Genomic DNA, 18,780 nt, shown 5'->3' with positions numbered 1-18,780 from the left:
CCCTGTGAATCGTTTATCTGGACGGATCCTGTGAGATTCAACAATTTGCTTAAACTTGGGATGAGTGGAGAACACTCTGTGAGCTCGTTTGGTCCTCTTAAAGGACACGGCATGATCCGTTTTAGATAAAGGTTCCTCCTCAATTCTCAAAGCCTTATTTACTGATTCAGAGAGTCGAGAGTCTCATGATCGTGATGAAATTCCTGATCTAGGGACGTGTCAGAATCGTCCTCTGAAACAAGTTCTCTACTAGCCACAACAGAAAGGGAGCGAGAAATGGAGCTCTCAGAACCCGGATCCCGGTGATGGTCTGGGGATATGGCATGAGTCCTTTTCCTGGAAGAGCGAGAGCTCCTTGGCAAGGTACGACCCCTGGAGTACGAGGGGTTCTGACGATCTGAAGCGTCGTCCGAAATAGTGCCCTAGTTAGAGGAAGGGTCTCGGAACGAGTATAACGCTTTTGCCAGGGATGCACTCAGGGGGACTAGGCTCACTGGGTTCGGTATCATTAACAGGTGGTCCCTGAGCAGTCACCGGTTCACAAGCTGTGCACAATGCAGTATGGTGACCCCGGGGTAAGGACACCTTACAAGAGGTACATGCAGCGAAGAACAAAGTGTGGGTTTTCCCAGACTTTTTGTGAGGCTTTGATTGAGACATAGCGTAGCCTTGAGGAGAGCTCTTACTAGCAGGGAAAGGGTTAAGCTATGTTTCTGCAGCTTACCCAAGTCCTTTGTCTTGAGTCCCCAGGGGAGGTCCGCAGTGTATGCCCAGAAATCGCTAGTCCTGAAGGCTGTGATTCAAAAGGCTGGAGCAGTGCTGCAGCATCAGCCCTGTGGGTGTCTCAAGGTTGCCTCCGAGATCAGTGAGAGCGCTTCTCAGGGAACGGAAAGCGCCAGAAAGAGCGTGCAGCGGTAACTGCCGGTGGGCTTGGCCAAAACTCCGCCTGTATGAAGGGGAAAAGCCGGGGCTAAATTTTAAACCTGCGGTTGCGGCCTGCAGCGCCACGACTGCTATTAGCACCATACTTATGTCACGCTCCTTCATTGAATTGCCGCACTGTAGACCACAAACGGACCCAGGCTTTAAGGTGCGGACCTCCCATACCCCGGGGACTAGGACCCCCCTGCGCCTCGGCCCCCGCAGTGTACTAAAGGTAGATGAGGTGGGCCGGTGCTCAATCCACCGTCGCCATAGGGAGGGGTGGAGATCTTCTGCCGCCTTGCGTCATCCGCTATATCAGTGGTGATGCAGTGGGGGGCTGCGCGGACGCCATATGTATCATGTCCTGCTATGCACCTGGCTCCAGGAGAGGTAGATGGAGGGCTACTCCATGTGGTCGCCTGCTATGGAAGGGGGAGATCGGAACGCTTAGGAACTGTCGCCCGTTAGGTGAGCTCAGGGCTGGCATCCAACGTTGCAGGAAAGGATACGGGAGGAACGCTCCACGTACTTGCCTGTTGATGATTCGGGGGAATTCGGAACCTAGAAAGGATCCATCGCCCCCATTCGCTCAGTTAATGGAAAAAATAGAATAAAAGGTAAAAAACTAAAATAAAAATGGCGGGGTCTGAAAGCAGACCCAAGTGCCTCCTACAGACAGTAAGCAAGAACTGGTTCACTTAGAGCCAGTAGGAGAGTGTATACTGCAGGGGAGGAGCTATTCTTTCTGTATTTGCTTAGTGTCCTCCTAGTGGCAGCAGCATAACTCCCATGGTCCTGTGTCCCCCAATGAGGCGTAGGAGAAACATTAAAAAAACAAAAAAACATTATAATTACCTTCCCGGCACTCACTCGCAGCGTCATGTTCCGATGCCAGCAGCTGCTTTATACTTGTAAGCCGTGCATGGCAGTGATGTCATGTGCTGCTTGCAAGCCGAAGGGCAGCTGCCGGAATACTCACTGCTCTGCACATGGAATGCAGTGAATATTAATTTCTAATTAGCAGCTGGCTCCTGCTTCTGTGTTCCCCTGCCGCTCCCCCACCTCTCCACCACAGCCAGAGGCGGTACATTCAGACTATAAGACACCCCCCCCATTTTCCTCCACATTTTTGGAGGAAGAAAGTGCGAAGTCCGAAAAATACGATAACTTTCAACATTTAGAAGAAAAGTAGGAATTAGTCCTACCGGTAAGTATGTTTCCAGGAGTCCATCATGATAGCACCACCAGGAGGTTGTCCTTCTTATCCTTGATAGGGACAGGAAACACAGAAGAGGTTAAATAGCCCCTCCCCACCTTTCAGAATTGTCTGAAAAGATATGTATGTGTTGATCTTTAACCTTCCCTTGGAATGTCCTTAAGGCTTCCCAGACTGCCCTGAGTTCTCTGTAATTTGAAGACCTGCTTTGTACTGATGCAGGCCAAGTCCCTTGAGAGTAGATCTCTTCCATGTGGGCTCCCCTGCCACTGCGGCTTGCATCTGTAGTGATGCTTACGCACGGAGATGTTCTCCAAGGCCTTCCTTTCTCTAGATTTTTTGTTACGGTCCACCATGACAGTGAACTTTTTGTATCTAGAGATAATCGCACCTTGTTGTCAAGGGTTACATCCCTGCCGTCCTAGAGTGAGAGGATTTCTTGCTGCAGGGGTCTTGAGTGATGTTGGCTCCACTGAACACTGGAAATGCAAGATGTCATTAAGCCCAGTACCTGCATGGCCTTTCTTATGGATGTCCCCTCCGGCTTCTGTAACGTTAGGATCTCTTTTTTGAATGATTCCTGCTTGTGATGCGGGAGGTACGCATGTTCCTGAACTGAGTCCAGGATTACTCCGAGAAATAATTTTCTTGTCTCAGGTTTGAGGTTTGATTTCTTGAAATTTATTAGCCATCCTAGCTTTCCCAGGAGTGACATTGTTGTTGTCAAGTTCTGTTCCATCTGCCCTGGAGAGTCTGCTATGAGTAGGATGTTGTCCAGATAAGGGACGATGAGTATCCCTTTTTCTCTCAAGAAAGCCATCACCTTGGCTATGAGTTTGGTGAATATCCTGGGAGCAGACGAGAGGCCGAATGGCAGACACGTGAACTGGTAATGTAGAATCTGACCCTGGTCTTTTATGGCGAATTTGAGATACTGTTGGTGCGAGGCGCAGATGGGAACCTGGTAATAGGCACTTTTGAGATCCAAAGTGCTCATTACTGATCCTTTCTGGATCAGAGGTATTACCGATTTGAGGGATTCCATCTTGAACTGCTTGTAAGTAACTGATAGATTTAATGGTTTCAAGTTTATAATTGTACGGTATTCTCCGCTTGTTTTTTTATGGAGAATAGACTCGAATAGTGTCCTCTGAACCTCTGGGCATGGGGTACCGGAATGATGGCTCTTATTTGGATAAGTTCTCGAATATCCTTTAGCAGTCTCTGATGAACCGATAATGACTGGGTCTGAGTCAGACAAAATCTCTTGGGAGGTGTTTGGCTGAATTCTATTTTGTAACCCCGTTCTACCAAACTTAAGATCCATGAGTTCTGAGTGATGTCTTGCCAACCCACTAAGTTGGCGTCATTGTTTGTTAGTTCTTGATTTCTGGACCTGAAAGGTACCCCTGCCTCTACCCCCTTTCGGGTAGCTCCATCTTCCGCCTTTCCCTTTATAGTCTTGCCTGGGATGGGATCGAGTCCTACGAAAGGACTGCGTATTTTTTGTTTTTTTCTTCAGGAAAACCCTTTTTCTTATCTGCTTCTTTTTCAAGCAATTCATCCAATACTGGACCGAAGACATGGAGGCCAGAGAAGGGTATTGAACACTGTTTGTTTTTGGACTGCGTATCACCGGACCATGATCTGAGCCATAGAGCTCTCCTTGCTGCATTAGATAAAGCGTTGTTTCTCGCAGCGAACTGCACCGATTCTGCCGAAGCGACGGCCATAAAGTCTGTTGCCATCCTCAGGAGTGGTAAAGACTTCAGGATTTCATCTCTGGGAGTCTTATTGTTGATCTGAGTCTCTAGTTTTTCTACCCACAGCGACATTGATCTGGCAACTGAGGTGGCCGCAATATTTGCCTTCATGATGGCGGCTGAAGCTTCCCAGGCCTTTTTGAGAAGATCTTCTGATCTTTTGTCCATAGGATCTTTGAGACCCGAGGAATCTTCAAATGGAATGGCGGTCTTTTTTGAGACCTTGGCTACTGATATATCCACTTTAGAAACGGATTCCCAGACCTTGGTCTCATCTGGATCAAAAGGCAAACGATATTTAAAGTCTCTTGGGACCACCAGTTTCTTCCCTACATCACCCCATTCTTCCAGGATCATTTCTTGAATATGGTGATTCACAGGAAACGCTCTCTTTCTGCGAGCTCTAAGCCCCCCAAACATCTCATCTTGGACCGTAAGGGGTTCCGTGGCCTCTTCTACCTTCATGGTATTTCTAACGGCCGGTAGTAATGTGTCTGTGTGCTCAGAAGATAAGAGATATCCCTTTCTTTCTTCTGGGAGGATATTTGAAGAGCATTCTCCCTCCATGGAGTCAGATACGGAGTAAGCTGAAAGCTCACCTTCTTCTGAGCCAAGATCCTGCTCCCACCTAGGTTTCTTAGGACGGGGAGATTCAACTGGCATCAGCGCAGATACTCGGGACTGAACTTCCTCTCTGATCATAGTTTTTATACTATCCAGAAAGGAAGTCTGCTCTCGTTTAAGAAGTCCTGCCATACATTTATCACACACTTTCTTCCTATGCCCCTCTGGTAGTTTATTAGAGCATAGAGGGCATTTACTCGTCTTGCGCTTTTGGCCTGTTGCTGGGCACTTGGACGCCTCCTTATCCTGAAATAGATATGGAGAAGCCCTATAGCTCGTGTGTGGTTGGTAAATATGACACAATCCCCTTATGTATAACTTACATGATCAGGGGCGAGCTCTGAGGACAGGATCTCTGAACGATCTGCACCCTCCATCTCTCTAGGATCAGTGTGCTGTCAGATGTTTTGCAGTTAAATAGGTTATCTTACCTGTCTTCAAATCATCTGACTCGTCCTCCTTCCGAGCTCAGCTGCAGGTGATCGCTGCGGGTCCTGGAACGCCCACTAATTCATGGGTGGGAATTTCAAAGCTCAGCTGTATGGCGCAGCCCAAGGCTGTCTTCCGGCATCCCCGATGCCACGAGCTGCTCAGGAACGCTACCGGAAGTCAGCGCCATAGCCGATCCTGACGCGGCACGCTTGGAGACACGACACGCCCGGTGACGTGGCGCACCCCAGTGATGCGGCACGCCGCCGACAGAGGCACTGCCCACAGGGTCAACGTGGCGCGCTCCCTGGCGCGTGTTAGCAACGATCACCAATCACCAACGGGTGCAGCTAGAGGTGCAGAGCCCTCTGGAGAGGGATGCACCAAAGTCGGGTGCACAGAGCTCAACCAGCGCTGAGGGACCTCCATCGGTATCAGCACTACCATGCGGAGTTACCCTGCTCCGCCTGCTCAGAGCCCTCAGGAGAGGGATGAGGCCGCTCCGGGAGTCCTGCTCGCCGGCTATTGGAATCTTCAGCACGGTAAGCCGTGCCAATGCTCCTCTGCGTCTGTCCCTGATAGGGACAGGAAAAACACTGAGGGGTTGAGGTGGGGAGGGGCTATTTAACCTCTTCTGTGTTTCCTGTCCCTATCAAGGATAAGAAGGACAACCTCCTGGTGGTGCTGTCAGGAGGGACATCTTGGAAAAAACGATTTAGCTAAATTGAAGGAAATGCAACAAACATACCAATAAAATATATAATTGCATCCACAGAAAAAATACATGCCTAGGAAAGGCAGCTTTAACAATAGGTAAATACATCCAAAAAGAGAACAGGAGAAAGCTATAGCCTTAAAATAATAAACATACTTTATTTCAGACAATTAATAAACAAAAGAAACAGTGCAGTTAAAAATAACTAAGCGGAAACAAGGTGCAACTGATATAATCGAACCAGGCTAAAGACAGGCAATGCAAAGGGTCATCAGATATCAAGTATCAGTATCAAATATATCAGATATCAAGTATCAAGTATCAAATATATAAAGTGCGCCGGTCTAAATGAAATTCTCAGCTTCGCCCCATTTCTCTAATGCATTTTATATTTTTTCTTAGCTGTTTTATCATGTTTTTAATATTCATATTATTTTCTCTATAATAGATCTTTACTTCATTATCCATGCTTTATGCATAACCTTCTTCTTACTGCTGAACATCGCGGACATACTGGGCATTCGCTGTTGGAACCAAAGGACTGTATCGAAATTCACCATCATAATCTACTCGCCGTGGGCAATACATCCCCTTATTTTCAAATGTTATAAATGCTTCTGCCATAATGTGCTGTTTTAAATGGTCTCCTTAAAATGTTTTTAATATATGTTCTTCCCCAACTATTTTCCACACACTTTCTTTATTTATCTAGTCTTCATTCATTGATTTCTATATGTAGCACTACATGATTAATTGCCATTCCCCTTTTCTTTTCACCTTCCTTATACCTTACACCTCATCTAGTGTCTTTTTGCAGCTCTTTATTTATAGGTCTGCCTCCCTCAAGATACACACGTCCCACCCACATCACCCCTTCCCTATTGATATTATGCACTTTTACCCATCATAGGCTCTCCCACGGACTTTTAATCGACCCATTCTATTTGGCCTCCGCTGACAGAACCCTGCACATTAGGCGGCATTGGCGTTATTCCCTTTTTAGACCCATGGTCGCTGTGCACTTTTCCCTGTGTTCCTAAGCCGCTCTTGCAGCGGTGTGCGCTCCCGCTGGGCTTCCTGCTCTGGCGTTGCTGGGGCAACGCGTCTCTTGTGGTGCGGTGCCGCCTCCCCGCTCTGACGCGTCGAGCGGGGAGGTGCGCCGTTGCCACGTGACGCCGAGGCCCAATGACGTCGGTGGATTCCCCCGGCGGGAGCGCCGCCTCAGCCGCTGCCCATCCTGTCCGCCTGTGATAATAAGCTGCATACACGCTATCGCCGCACCTCACCCCTAGAAAAAGCTACACGCGAAACGCGCGTCGGGGAATCGTTCCACCGCTACAGGTAATGTTTCTGCCACTGTGCTTTATTTATATTAGGGTCATCTCCTATGCTTGTCATATTCGGACCTGCTCACCCTTCTGGAGCCTAGCTTAGGCCGCACTCTCTTGCGTAGATTACTTCCACTTAGGTGTAGCTTTGTAGTCCATCCATTGCCAGCCCCTTATCGGTGCTTGATATTTGTGCACCAAGGCACATTAACATTCTTTCTAGCTAATAAACAGTATTGTCACGTTCTCATCTGCACTTCGCACTTTATATATTTGATACTTGATATCTGATATATTTGATACTTGATATCTGATGACCCTTTGCATTGCCTGTCTTTAGCCTGGTTCGATTATATCAGTTGCACCTTGTTTCCGCTTAGTTATTTTTAACTGCACTGTTTCTTTTGTTTATTAATTGTCTGAAATAAAGTATGTTTATTATTTTAAGGCTATAGCTTTCTCCTGTTCTCTTTTTGGATGTATTTATAATTGCATCCAGCAGCAGTATGTAAACCAAGGCAAATTCAGGGGTGATCTGGGTAGCGGCCTAATCTCAAGCACAGTCATGTTGACCCACAATGACTTATGGCTGACTGCACAAGCCCAAAACATTTTGAGAAGTTACCCTCCCATGTATGGGTTCTTCCTATCATGAAGCTAGTGGTTCTCTCGACATGGCCCATCACAGAAGGGTACTATCACAAATCCCATCCCTTCCCATAGTATAGGTCATAAATGTAATAGCTGTAGGGCTCACATTGATCCTAAAAATAATGGTAACGCTAAAAAAATTGTAAGGGAGGCAAGACAGGACTGTATTGTCAGCTGCCAGAGGGGGTAGAAGACTAATTGAGCTCACAGCGAGTCCGTAGTAGCACAGATAAGTATCATGACCAAGTGGGATCTGTGAAGGCAAAAATAACTTTAGAACAGCTATTACAGAACTTTTGGTATGAAAATGAATAATAACCCTTTAAAAAGGTGTCAAATACAGACAATACTTCAGTATTTTAACAAAAATAGTTTATTGCACAGAAAAAAAAACTTCGAAAGGAATCTTATGCACATATTGTATCCACATGCTTTACAGAGCATTATATTATGTACAGGTTTAACAGTTTAAAAGTTGTAACCTTATATTATATAGATATTTTAGCATTTTCTTAAGATACATTTTCTTCTCTCTATAAATAAAAGCACATTAAACATTATTAATGAAAAAATATTACATTGCAGTATCTATTTGAGCAATCCACCAAATAGTAATCAAAATATGCCACAGACTTCCATAACATCACAAACCATTCAGAATCAACTACAAAACGCTCCAAGTCTTCTTGTTTGCAGGGTATTATGGACTTTATTTTTCCTTTTTTACTTACAAAGAGTCAGTTTCCAAAGAAAAATAAAAGCGCAAAGTATATTATAAAAAGCAATTCTGCAGATATTCCTTTAGGGAACTTGGCACTTTTATCCCTTATTGTTGTGGTTGTGTTACAGAATAACCTAATCTTGGAGTTTAAAAAATGTTCTAAGTCAGGTGCTCCAAACTGCCTCTGAAATGTTACCAAGAAAAATCTGAAACAATTTGTGTTTTTACTGGATACTTCAGACTATGGACAGCAGCCTTCATTTCTTAATTATGCCTGTGACGCACAAGCGACGCAGACCGCTATTTATTGTCTGAAAATACTGTCAGATGGGCGTTTGACTCTAGAATAGAGCTGCCTTCTCTGGGAATAACACACACTATAAACCTGTTTTAGTTGATTTCTGGACTAACATAGGAAAAACCATAAATAATATCAACCATTGTGCCTTTATAACTCTGAACATACAACTTATACAGAGGACACAAAGAAAAAAGTCAGTTTACAAATCAGATCACACCAATGTCCTGACTACACACATGTAAAGGGTTTAGAGCATCTTTGGGTCTTATTCATCTACAATTATGGAAAAGTGTGACTTTCCCAACACTGTCAGGGAATCAGTCATTACATTACTGGCCATTTATAGTTGATATGCAAAAACCAGAAAACATTAACCATTTGTCATGAGTTCTAAAACGAATTAGGTGCTTTATATTAGTAAAATGGCTTTGATACAACTTTGACTGGATTTCCTAGGTGTGAAGAATACATACCCACTAATAATTTATGCCACACCAAACTATTGAGATGAGAATATAGGCTGGACATGCTGTGGTTCTGAGTGCAGGAACCCAGGGAGCTGCACAGGGCAATGATGGGGATTTTCTTCTGTTATTGGACCACTCTCTCTTAAAATTGACGTTGGCTATGATAGTATGTCAGAGTTCACTTTTGGCATACTACGGTATATATGAACTTATACATTAAATGGGACTTGTCATCTCTCTAGACAGGTCAGTTTAGGATCCCCTAAAATAACAATGCTTTAACACTTTCTTTGAACGCTGCATTGTCCCGTACCTCTATTGTTACCTTCCTCAATTAGAGCGGAGAGCAGCTGTTAACGGCTGATCCCTTTCTGAAGGACTTGGCACAGCCATGCAGTACCATATTATTTTCTGTAGTGGCTCCAGCAGGATTAATGTGTAGCTACCAGCAACTTCCTCTGGCTAATACACGGGATCCCAGGGGGTTTCAGTTTCAATTAATATTCCTTAGTTAAAGGTGCAAAAGCCAATATTACCATATTACAAAGACAGTCACTTATTCTAAGCGTCCAAACAGCAACAATCAGCAAAATGAACAGCTCAACTGCTCATAGTCACGTTTAGTAAGGCCAGATCAGATTCAATTCTGCCACATGGCACCAACGATACATTTACAAACTCTTTTATTCACTTATACAGTCCCAATAATCACATTTGAGAAAACAATTCACACCATCACCATACATAAAAAAATAGTACATCCTTCAGATCCAATTAATACTAGGAGACTGCCAGTAACATACTCGAATGTTTTTTCCTGAATGCCATGATGTTAGAGGTCTATAGGTTTCTATCTGCGCCATATAGTAAATAAGAACACTTTAAGTTTACATGCCACCTTCATCTTACAATGTGCACTAGTCCCCAAGCAGATACTTCACATCCGTATGCAGTTCACGTATCACTTACCATATATTTGGGAACTGCTAATGGTCCTTAAGATAATTAGGACCTAATGTTATGAATATTTAATATAACAGCCATGGGTGGAAGGGGGATACAGCATTTTTTCAGACCTATTCCTCTGGTAATATTCTACTTACAATATTTCTGTGCTTTCTGTTGGAAAGTACATGAAGAAAATTGAAGTGTAGGGTCATTAAAAATGTGGAAATGAAGCTACATCCATCCTTGAATTTTTTGTTACACAAGGCACATAACATGTGTGTGACTTACACAATATACATGTCATCAAATCCCCATATGTTTTATAATGTCTCTTGCTTTCAAACATCAAAAATGTGCTGTGCTCTTTTGCTACCAGTCTGCTATACAGATAGAAATGTTTGCTTCAAGAAATAAAAAGCAGCCAGAATAGGGAAGAACAGTCTATAATGCCTGCTCTTGTCTTTCGGTGTCATTAGTGTTGAGGTTCTGAACCTGATGATTTGCACTGCTCACATCTGGTGTGTCGGATAATGTAAAGTCCGGTAGTTGGCCCTCAGTCCAGGAAGTCATTGATTCATGCACGGTTATGGTGTGCTCTTCCATTTGCTTTTGGAGACTGTCCATTTCTTGCCTAGAAAGTCAATGTTACAAGATTAGCCTAATAAAGTCAAAAGATGCAGACGTTACTGAATAAAATTACAAATAAACTCCCATCTCATTGAAGCAGGATACTCCACCTCGAAAAGCCAGGTAATACTCTTGTATATGTGCAGAAAAGCATGTTTGGTGTAGCATAGATGGTAAGCACTCCAGGCCTGAACCTTCTTCACCAATGTGCCCCTCCCATCATTCGTTTAGTCATTTTTCATGTTCATTTTCATTCTTTTCCCCTCCCTTTTCAAACAGCCATAACGCGTTTATATTTGCACTGACAGACATAGGACAACTTGTTGTTTTTTTTTTTTAATTCTAAGTATGGAGGAATAGTGAAAATAACCCCACAATACCGCCATTGTTTTTCGGGTTTTATTGTTATGGCATTCATTGTATGGTAACAATGACATGGAAGCATGATTCTCAAGGTCAGTACGATTACGGAGAGACCAAACTTATATATATTTTTTGCTATTTTATCTGTTTAAAAAAAAAAACTTTTTTATATTAGCATCAATTGAGCTGTGTGGGTTTTTTTTTTTTTGAGTGGCAAGCTGGTGTTTTTATATATACAATTTTGAGGTACATACTATGATTTGATCTCTTATTGCATTTTTTAACATTATTGAGGTGACCGGAAAACAAAAATTTAAAAAATAAATAAATAAATAAAATAAAAATCGCAATTGTTGCATTTAGATGAACCTGCCGCTTGCACTGTCGAGGACAGCGCCACGTCAGAGGGTGAGAATAACCTTTTTTTTTTATTATTATTATTTGTCACATTAGATCTTTTACTATTGATGCTGCATAGGCAGCATCAATAGTACAAAGTTGGTCACACAAGAGTTAATAGCTGCGTAACGGAGTGCGTTACACCGTGGTCCGTTAAGCTGGCATTAACCCTGTGTGAGCGCTCTGCGCTGACTGCAGGGCAGTAAAGCAGCATTTTGCTGCCAGACTATGGCCGTCGCTGATTGGTCGTGGCAATGGTCGTGGGCATTTTGCCACGACCAATCAGCGACTTGGATTTCCATGACAGACAGATGCCGCTACCAATGAATATCCGTGACAGACAGAAAGACAGACAGACGGAAGTGACCCTTAGACAATCATATAGTAGATTCAGTGAAAATGACAGTCTCCTATCACACCCAGCCAAAGAAGAGATCACGTACATTCTGGTGGCCCATGGCTGTCATACCAACTTATCGGCTCAGTGACTGACAGTGGCATTTAAGAGGTTAACAGAGATTGGCGAGCGCGCCGATTGCTATTGTTAGGTGCAGATGGCAGCTACATAATATTGCTGCCATTTGCCTAAAGTCCCTGACATGTTCCATGATGTAATGGTAATGAAGTTAGTTTCAGCAAGCATTAATGTCTATGGCATAAATCCATGTGTGGACAAAAGGTCAACACCATATAGAAACCAACAAGATATAGAAACCTTCTCATGTAAGGCCAGGTTCAAATGCTTCAGCATATTTCAAGTTCTGTGTACGGTCCTCAATGCCAGGTCTGGTTGCAGGTCTCTCAACAAGAACTTACAGCCTCATAGGTATCTGAGTCTGTAATGTTGGGAGACTTCAGTCAGTCAGGGCATTGTAAGACTGTACACGGATTGTGAAATCTAGATCTTAAATCAGATCTTCTAATAGGAAAACACCTGTAGTGTCCCTGGCCATTCACAATCAGATAATTATAGAATGGGATTCCTGAAACAATATTATTACTTTAATTGGCGAAGACAGCTGTTCAAGTTCTTCAGAGGCTCTCTGCTGATCGCTGTAGGCTTCAGGAGCTCTTCTAGCAAGGAAGCTGGAACTGGGCAGTCAGGGATCTTAACTGGAGTCACAGGATTAGATGATGTAACGTCTCCCTTAAATTCCTTCCTCTGTAGTAAACAGCAAGAAAATGTACATTAATGGAAAAAAAAAGATAGGAAAGGCATGCACTAATTAGGAAACATGGATAAAAGGATAATCCGAAAAGTATTTTATTAGCTATTTAAGGACTGGTGTGACTTGGCTGGCTTATTTTGTGAGGGGGCAAGCAGATAAGGAGCACCTTCTCTTTTTTTTTTTTTACACGGGCGAACCCACCAAGTTTTCTAAGAGAAAGATTCTTCGGGACATGTTTGTTTGTTTGTCCAGAAAAGTCTTTATTTTGCATGTTCCCTGAGCACTTCCTTTGACATTATTGACTAGCAGTGTTTTCGAGCATTTTTCTATCGGTTTTTGGTTGTCATTTTTACTGGCTTTCTCTACTAAAGAGAAAAAGCTGAGAAAATGCTCAAATAGATGTCCAGGCGTCCTTTGAGCCTTCCCTTGATTTTTATTATAAAGTATGGAGCATCTTCTGAGCAGAGATGCCTGAAGAATGGCTAGGTCACTTCTTTTAACCACTTGGAGTCTTTTGAAGCCTAAAGTGGTTAAAAGATGCTCAAGAGGCTGAGCATCGGCACAGCAAGTCATTTTACATAGAAATGCAAATGTTCATTCTTTTGGGTGTTTTTTGAGTGCTTTTTTTTGGCAGGTTTCGGTGAGGACCCACTTATAAAAGACACTGTGTGCACATACCCTTTGTTCAAGTGTCCCAGATCAGAAATGTATTTGATCTTGGCCACTACAAAAGCAGATAAGCCGTCAATCACAGTAATTACTTCAATGTACATTTGTAGCATGTATAGAAATTGGTGAATATGGAGCTTGTAGGTATGACTGGGAACATTTCCAATCCACTTAGATCTGCCTTCATGGAGCACTGTATTTTGGATTTTCAGTTTACAGGAGATTTACAACTATTTTTTCACCCATTATTATCCCTTCTCTGATAAGAAGCTCTCAATAATGCCCAGGGTTTCCATCTTGACAGACAACCTTGTGATAATGAGGCCATTCCTTGTTCTCTTGAGAAGTGTTACTGACCAAGAGGCATTGGTAACACAAGAATTTACCGTAAATGTAAATGTTGCAAAACGCAAGAATCATTTTTACAACAGGTTCTTGCGTTTTTTTATTCTCTGTGACCCAACTATTATAGCAATATAAAAGAAGAATAATTATGTCTATGAAGAAAATAAACTGTATTAAAATTGTACCCATAAACAAATAATTAGTAAAATTAATAAATTTAAAGGATGGGGAGCAATTTATTTTTAATTTTTAACCTTCTTAGTTCGACTTTGACGAAGATCTAGTTTTAGTTGCTGGTTCTGCTGCAGCAGTGTCTTCATGCTGTTTTTTAGTTCAGTCACTTTCGTCTGCAGAATGAACTTGTCCTTTTGCGTTATGGTTAAATCTTCTCGTACAACTTCAAGTTCAGCTTTAAGATTCTGTGGTGTAGCAAGAGGACAGTGTTACAAATCTACAAATACTTCGTATAACCAATGAAAAAAAAATCACATTGTGGCAATGTTGGTCAACAAACTATGATTTATTTAACTTGCTGATACTAGACACAAATCCCCATGAATCCTCAATGTCTACAATACTTTACCAATGTTAACGTTTTTCTTATCATACCATCACTTACTGATCAGTGAGCGCAGAAATACTCGTACCCCCACTAATTCTTAGGCCCAGACTCATCAAGACTAATGTCTTGCACGCCAGTCTTGAAAATAAATGCGCTGGAGTAAGGCGACACGTGTCATTCATTGAGAAGCGCATACCCCTTAAAGAATTTGGCACATCTCGCAATTTAGTGTGCGCCACCAAACGAAATGTACTCAAGTAAAGGACTGAAGTATGTTTATGCCTTAATTTACACTTCTTTTGTGGCACAGTTTATGATAAATTTGTCAGCATTGCTCTGACACAACACCATAAGACTAATCTTTGATCACTTTTCAAAATGTTGGCAAACCTAACAAGAACTGGGGTAATTATGTCAAAAGCAGCAATTATGAGTTGTACAAAAAAAATAGAGACACTTTAAAATTCTGGTTAAAACTAATGAAACAGGATTTCACGGTTTTCTGGTCACACATCCTCATTAATCCACACAGCAGGGTAGTCAGGAGCACTGCGTTGTGCCAGATAAAAAGCCAAATAAAACTCAACCCCTTCATTTATGGGAGCTGGCGGAGGTCCCAGAGGTTACTTATGCAATAGATCATAAAAAGTCATAATATTCAAAAGATGGAAAAAAAAACACCTAGACATTATTAAGTACCTGCTAAACTATCAAATTAAGGAGACAAATGACTGCTTTTGCATACCTGAAGTAAAATCTGAACATTCTCCAATTCTCTTTGGTTACGTTGCTCAGTCATATCCAACTGTTGCTTCAAGGACTGAATCTCATGCTCCTTCTGTTCAACCTCCCACTTTAGATCCTCTACCTGGAAAAAAAAAAGAGACAAAAGATGTATTAAATGTATAAATTCATCTGTAGAGCACAAAGTCTAAAAGAAGCTTAGTCCACAAAAAACACTTAACACAAATGATTACAAGGGGACCCCCTTAAGTCATTAAAATGGCTGCCCTGAGCCCCATTCCGGAGGAGTTTGAATGGAACAGTCGTCAGACAAAGACAGTACTATACCACTCAAAGTCTAATGGACCAAAAGAGGGAGCAGACTACCAGCGCCAACCACCAACACTTGCAGATAATGTAGATTTAGGTGATGGTACAAATGCAAATCTTCATGTGTGCCTTCCAAATGACAGCCTTCATTACCATACAATGGTCTCAGCAGATTGGGGCTACAGAAATGTCAATTCCAAAGATCATATGGACATTTTTCAAGTCTTTTTTACCTCTTGATTAACTTGTGGCTTCTTAGAAAGTTGATCATCTAGTTCCTTCTGGAGAATTATCAACTGCGACCGTGCTTCAGCCAATTCCTGATGAAACTGCGACAGTTCTTGAGAATGCTTCTCGTCCTGAGATCTGCAAGATGAAACCGGTATCATCATACAGAAGTTCAGGATATAAATATTCACTATAGCCAAGTGTAGAATAAAGAGTACAGCTCAAATGATCCATGCTGCCTTAGACTTTTAGATGAGTAAACCCATGTTACACATGGCAATTTACTTGCAATTTGTAGATGGTGTAAGAAAAATTCTGTTTTTTCCCAGTACGTACTGCAGTTTTTCAGCTTCAGCTTGAAGTGCTTGAATCATCTGTTCCTTTGCCTGAAGCTCTTTCTTGACCTCACTTAGTTCCAGCACTGCAGCCTTATAGTGCCTCCTGTTGTGTGCCGCTTCTGCCTTAGCGGCAGCAACCTGTGAACAGACAATGAGGAGAAGTTCTATTAAAACTTAAGGTACCGTCACACTAAGCGACGCTGCAGCGATACCGACAACGATCCGGATCGCTGCAGCGTCGCTGTTTGGTCGCTGGAGAGCTGTCACACAGACAGCTCTCCAGCGACCAACGATCCCGAGGTCCCCGGTAACCAGGGTAAACATTGGGTTACTAAGCGCAGGGCCGCGCTTAGTAACCCGATGTTTACCCTGGTTACCATCCTAAAAAGTAAAAAAACAAACGCTACATACTTACCTACCGCTGTCTGTCCTCGGCGCTCTGCTTCTCTGGTCTGGCTGTGAGCGCCGGGCAGCCGGAAAGCAGAGCGGTGACGTCACCGCTCTGCTTTCCGGCCGCTGTGCTCACAGCCAGACCAGAGAAGCAGAGCGCCGGGGACAGACAGCGGTAGGTAAGTATGTAGCGGTTGTTTTTTTTTACTTTAACGATGGTAACCAGGGTAAACATCGGGTTACTAAGCGCGGCCCTGCGCTTAGTTACCCGATGTTTACCCTGGTTACCAGCGAAGACATCGCTGAACCGGTGTCACACACGCCGATTCAGCGATGTCTACGGGGAGTCCAGCGACGAAATAAAGTTCTGGACTTTCTTCCACGACCAGCGACAGCACAGCAGGGGCCTGATCGCTGCTGCCTGTCACACTGGACGATATCGCTAGCGAGGACGCTGCAACGTCACGGATCGCTAGCGATATCGTCTAGTGTGACGGTACCTTTACTGCAATCATGACAGATTCTTGAAATTAAAGAGGTTTTTTTTATCTTTTTAAATGTTTTTTTGTTTTTACAAGCATCTTGCTATCTCTTATTAAAAATTCTCTCTGTTTTCAAGAACTGAATCCGGACAGCATCAGTGGCCTTGCACTTCTCCTATGATGCAGAGGCAAAAAGCTAAAATCCACATTTCAAGGAAATATTGGGACCAGTCGCCAACCTATCCATTTTACTCTACACATGAAAGAACATGTTTTACCTGCTCAGCCAAATTGGTGACTTTGGCCTTCTCTTTTTCCAAAGCATCTTGCAGACTCTGTACCAAATCTCTCATTTGTCTGTCTTCCTCTTCTTTACGCTTCAAGACCGCTTGGACCTGTTGAACACATGTTAACTATGATCCATCCAGAAGAGAACTAATTCAGCAATTGCTAAGTGACAATGATACATATGGAACCTGCCAAAACCTTACTGCATGATATTACGTTATCGTATAAGCCCCCTTAGAGTGTTCTTGGTTACAATGTAGACTGACTACAGGCTGCTGCTTTCAGGAGGCTTTTGCTTAAAAAACAGACTTCTGCTCACTCAACTACAAGGTAACTGGGGAATATAAAATTCCTAGCAGCGCTGCTTTCTTTTAGGCTATGTGCACACGTAGGGAACGGGGTGCAGAATTTTCTGCACAAAATCTGCATCTCCGGGCAGAATCCGCAGCTGGTTTTTATGCGGATTTTATGCAGATTTGCCACGGAATTGATGCGGATTTTGTGCGAAGTTTCGGCGTTTTTTCCCACTGCGGATTTCTATTATGGAAGGGTTCAGAAACGCTGCAGATCCGCACAAAAGTAGTGACATGCACTTCTTTTAAATCCGCAGCATTTCCGCACAGCTTTTTTTTTTACCAATTGATTTACATTGTACTGTAAATCAAAGTGCGGATCTGCAGCGTTTCTGCGCGTAAAAATCCGCTGCGGATCCGCACTAAAACCGCATCGTGTGCACATAGCCTTAGGGTTTGGTCAAGTGTGGAGGAATCCACTACAAAATACAGTAATACCAGAGTGGATTTGATTTTAACAAATGTCATGCATACGTTGCAGGTATTTTCATATCAGCTATGTTCCCAGTCCTAATGCAAATTGGGCACCCATCTATTGCAGAAGTCCTACTATTGAGTGCATGGGGGACAATCATTGCACTTATCCAATGGAACGAGAAGTCATTGGAGCTGTGCAACGGCTTGTTTTTTTTTTCACCTTGAGCCAACATTTTTATGGGTAACATTTTGGGTTAAATACGTTGTTTTGATTGCCTGTTAATGCGTTTTTTGCATTGTTTTAATTTTTAATGGGGGAAAAGGTGGACGATTCAAACTTATTTTTTTCTTTAACTTTTGACTGTATTTTGTATTTCCCTTAAAGGGAATCTGTCACCACTTTTTTGGCATATCATGTAAAAATATAATTCAATTTATTGTCAGCTCTGTATTATACAAGTACTTTTTATACATCTTGACTCCCCACCAATGATACATAAATACAGCCACCAATGATACATAAATACAGTTTTTATTCCTCCCGCGGTGCCCGGTCCGATGGGCGTGGCTTATTGTCCGTCTCCACCCCCCCTCCTCGACTTGCTGTACGTATTCGTTTCTGTGAATATCACAGATAGCGTACAGTTACCGCGCGTGTGAATTCAAATGGTCCCTTGCGCGTGCGCAGTATGCCTTGCCAAACTGTGGGCAAAGCATAAAATCAGCATTGCGCATGCGCCGGCATACACCATGGCTTTCTATGGCCTGAAAGTTTACAAGTATACTTCCAGAACATAGAATGCAATTGCGTATGCCGGCGCATGCGCAATACTGTTTGGCAAAGCATACTGCGCACGCGCGAGGGACCATTTTAATTCACTCGCGCGGTAACTATGCGAACGCAGGAATTACCGAAAGGAATGCGTAGAGCAAGCCAGGGGGGGGGAGGGTGGAGAGATGGACAATAAGCCCCACCCATCGGACCGAGCATATTTACATACACTACAGGA

At 43.1% G+C, this 18,780-nt stretch overlaps 1 protein-coding gene across 2 annotated transcripts in view; it reads right to left on the bottom strand.

The window, feature by feature from the left end:
• Positions 1 to 8,005: 8,005 nt before the first annotated feature.
• The window catches only part of GOLGA3 (golgin A3), a 74,569-nt gene continuing 63,794 nt past the window's right edge, over positions 8,006 to 18,780 (bottom strand). For both annotated transcript variants that reach the window (XM_069756097.1, XM_069756098.1), the window contains exons 18-24: positions 16,991 to 17,107; positions 15,839 to 15,978; positions 15,508 to 15,640; positions 14,967 to 15,089; positions 13,914 to 14,078; positions 12,478 to 12,638; positions 8,006 to 10,718 (exon numbers count right to left, since the gene is read on the bottom strand). In XM_069756097.1, coding sequence (XP_069612198.1) covers positions 10,529 to 10,718; positions 12,478 to 12,638; positions 13,914 to 14,078; positions 14,967 to 15,089; positions 15,508 to 15,640; positions 15,839 to 15,978; positions 16,991 to 17,107 — 1,029 coding nt within the window. In that variant the 3' untranslated portion in view covers positions 8,006 to 10,528. The remainder of the gene's footprint in view (positions 10,719 to 12,477; positions 12,639 to 13,913; positions 14,079 to 14,966; positions 15,090 to 15,507; positions 15,641 to 15,838; positions 15,979 to 16,990; positions 17,108 to 18,780) is intronic.

The sequence above is a fragment of the Ranitomeya imitator genome, chromosome 1 (assembly GCF_032444005.1).
Source record: "Ranitomeya imitator isolate aRanImi1 chromosome 1, aRanImi1.pri, whole genome shotgun sequence".
NCBI classification, from domain to species: Eukaryota; Metazoa; Chordata; class Amphibia; order Anura; family Dendrobatidae; genus Ranitomeya; species Ranitomeya imitator.
This window is presented reverse-complemented; position numbering and strand designations above follow the sequence as displayed.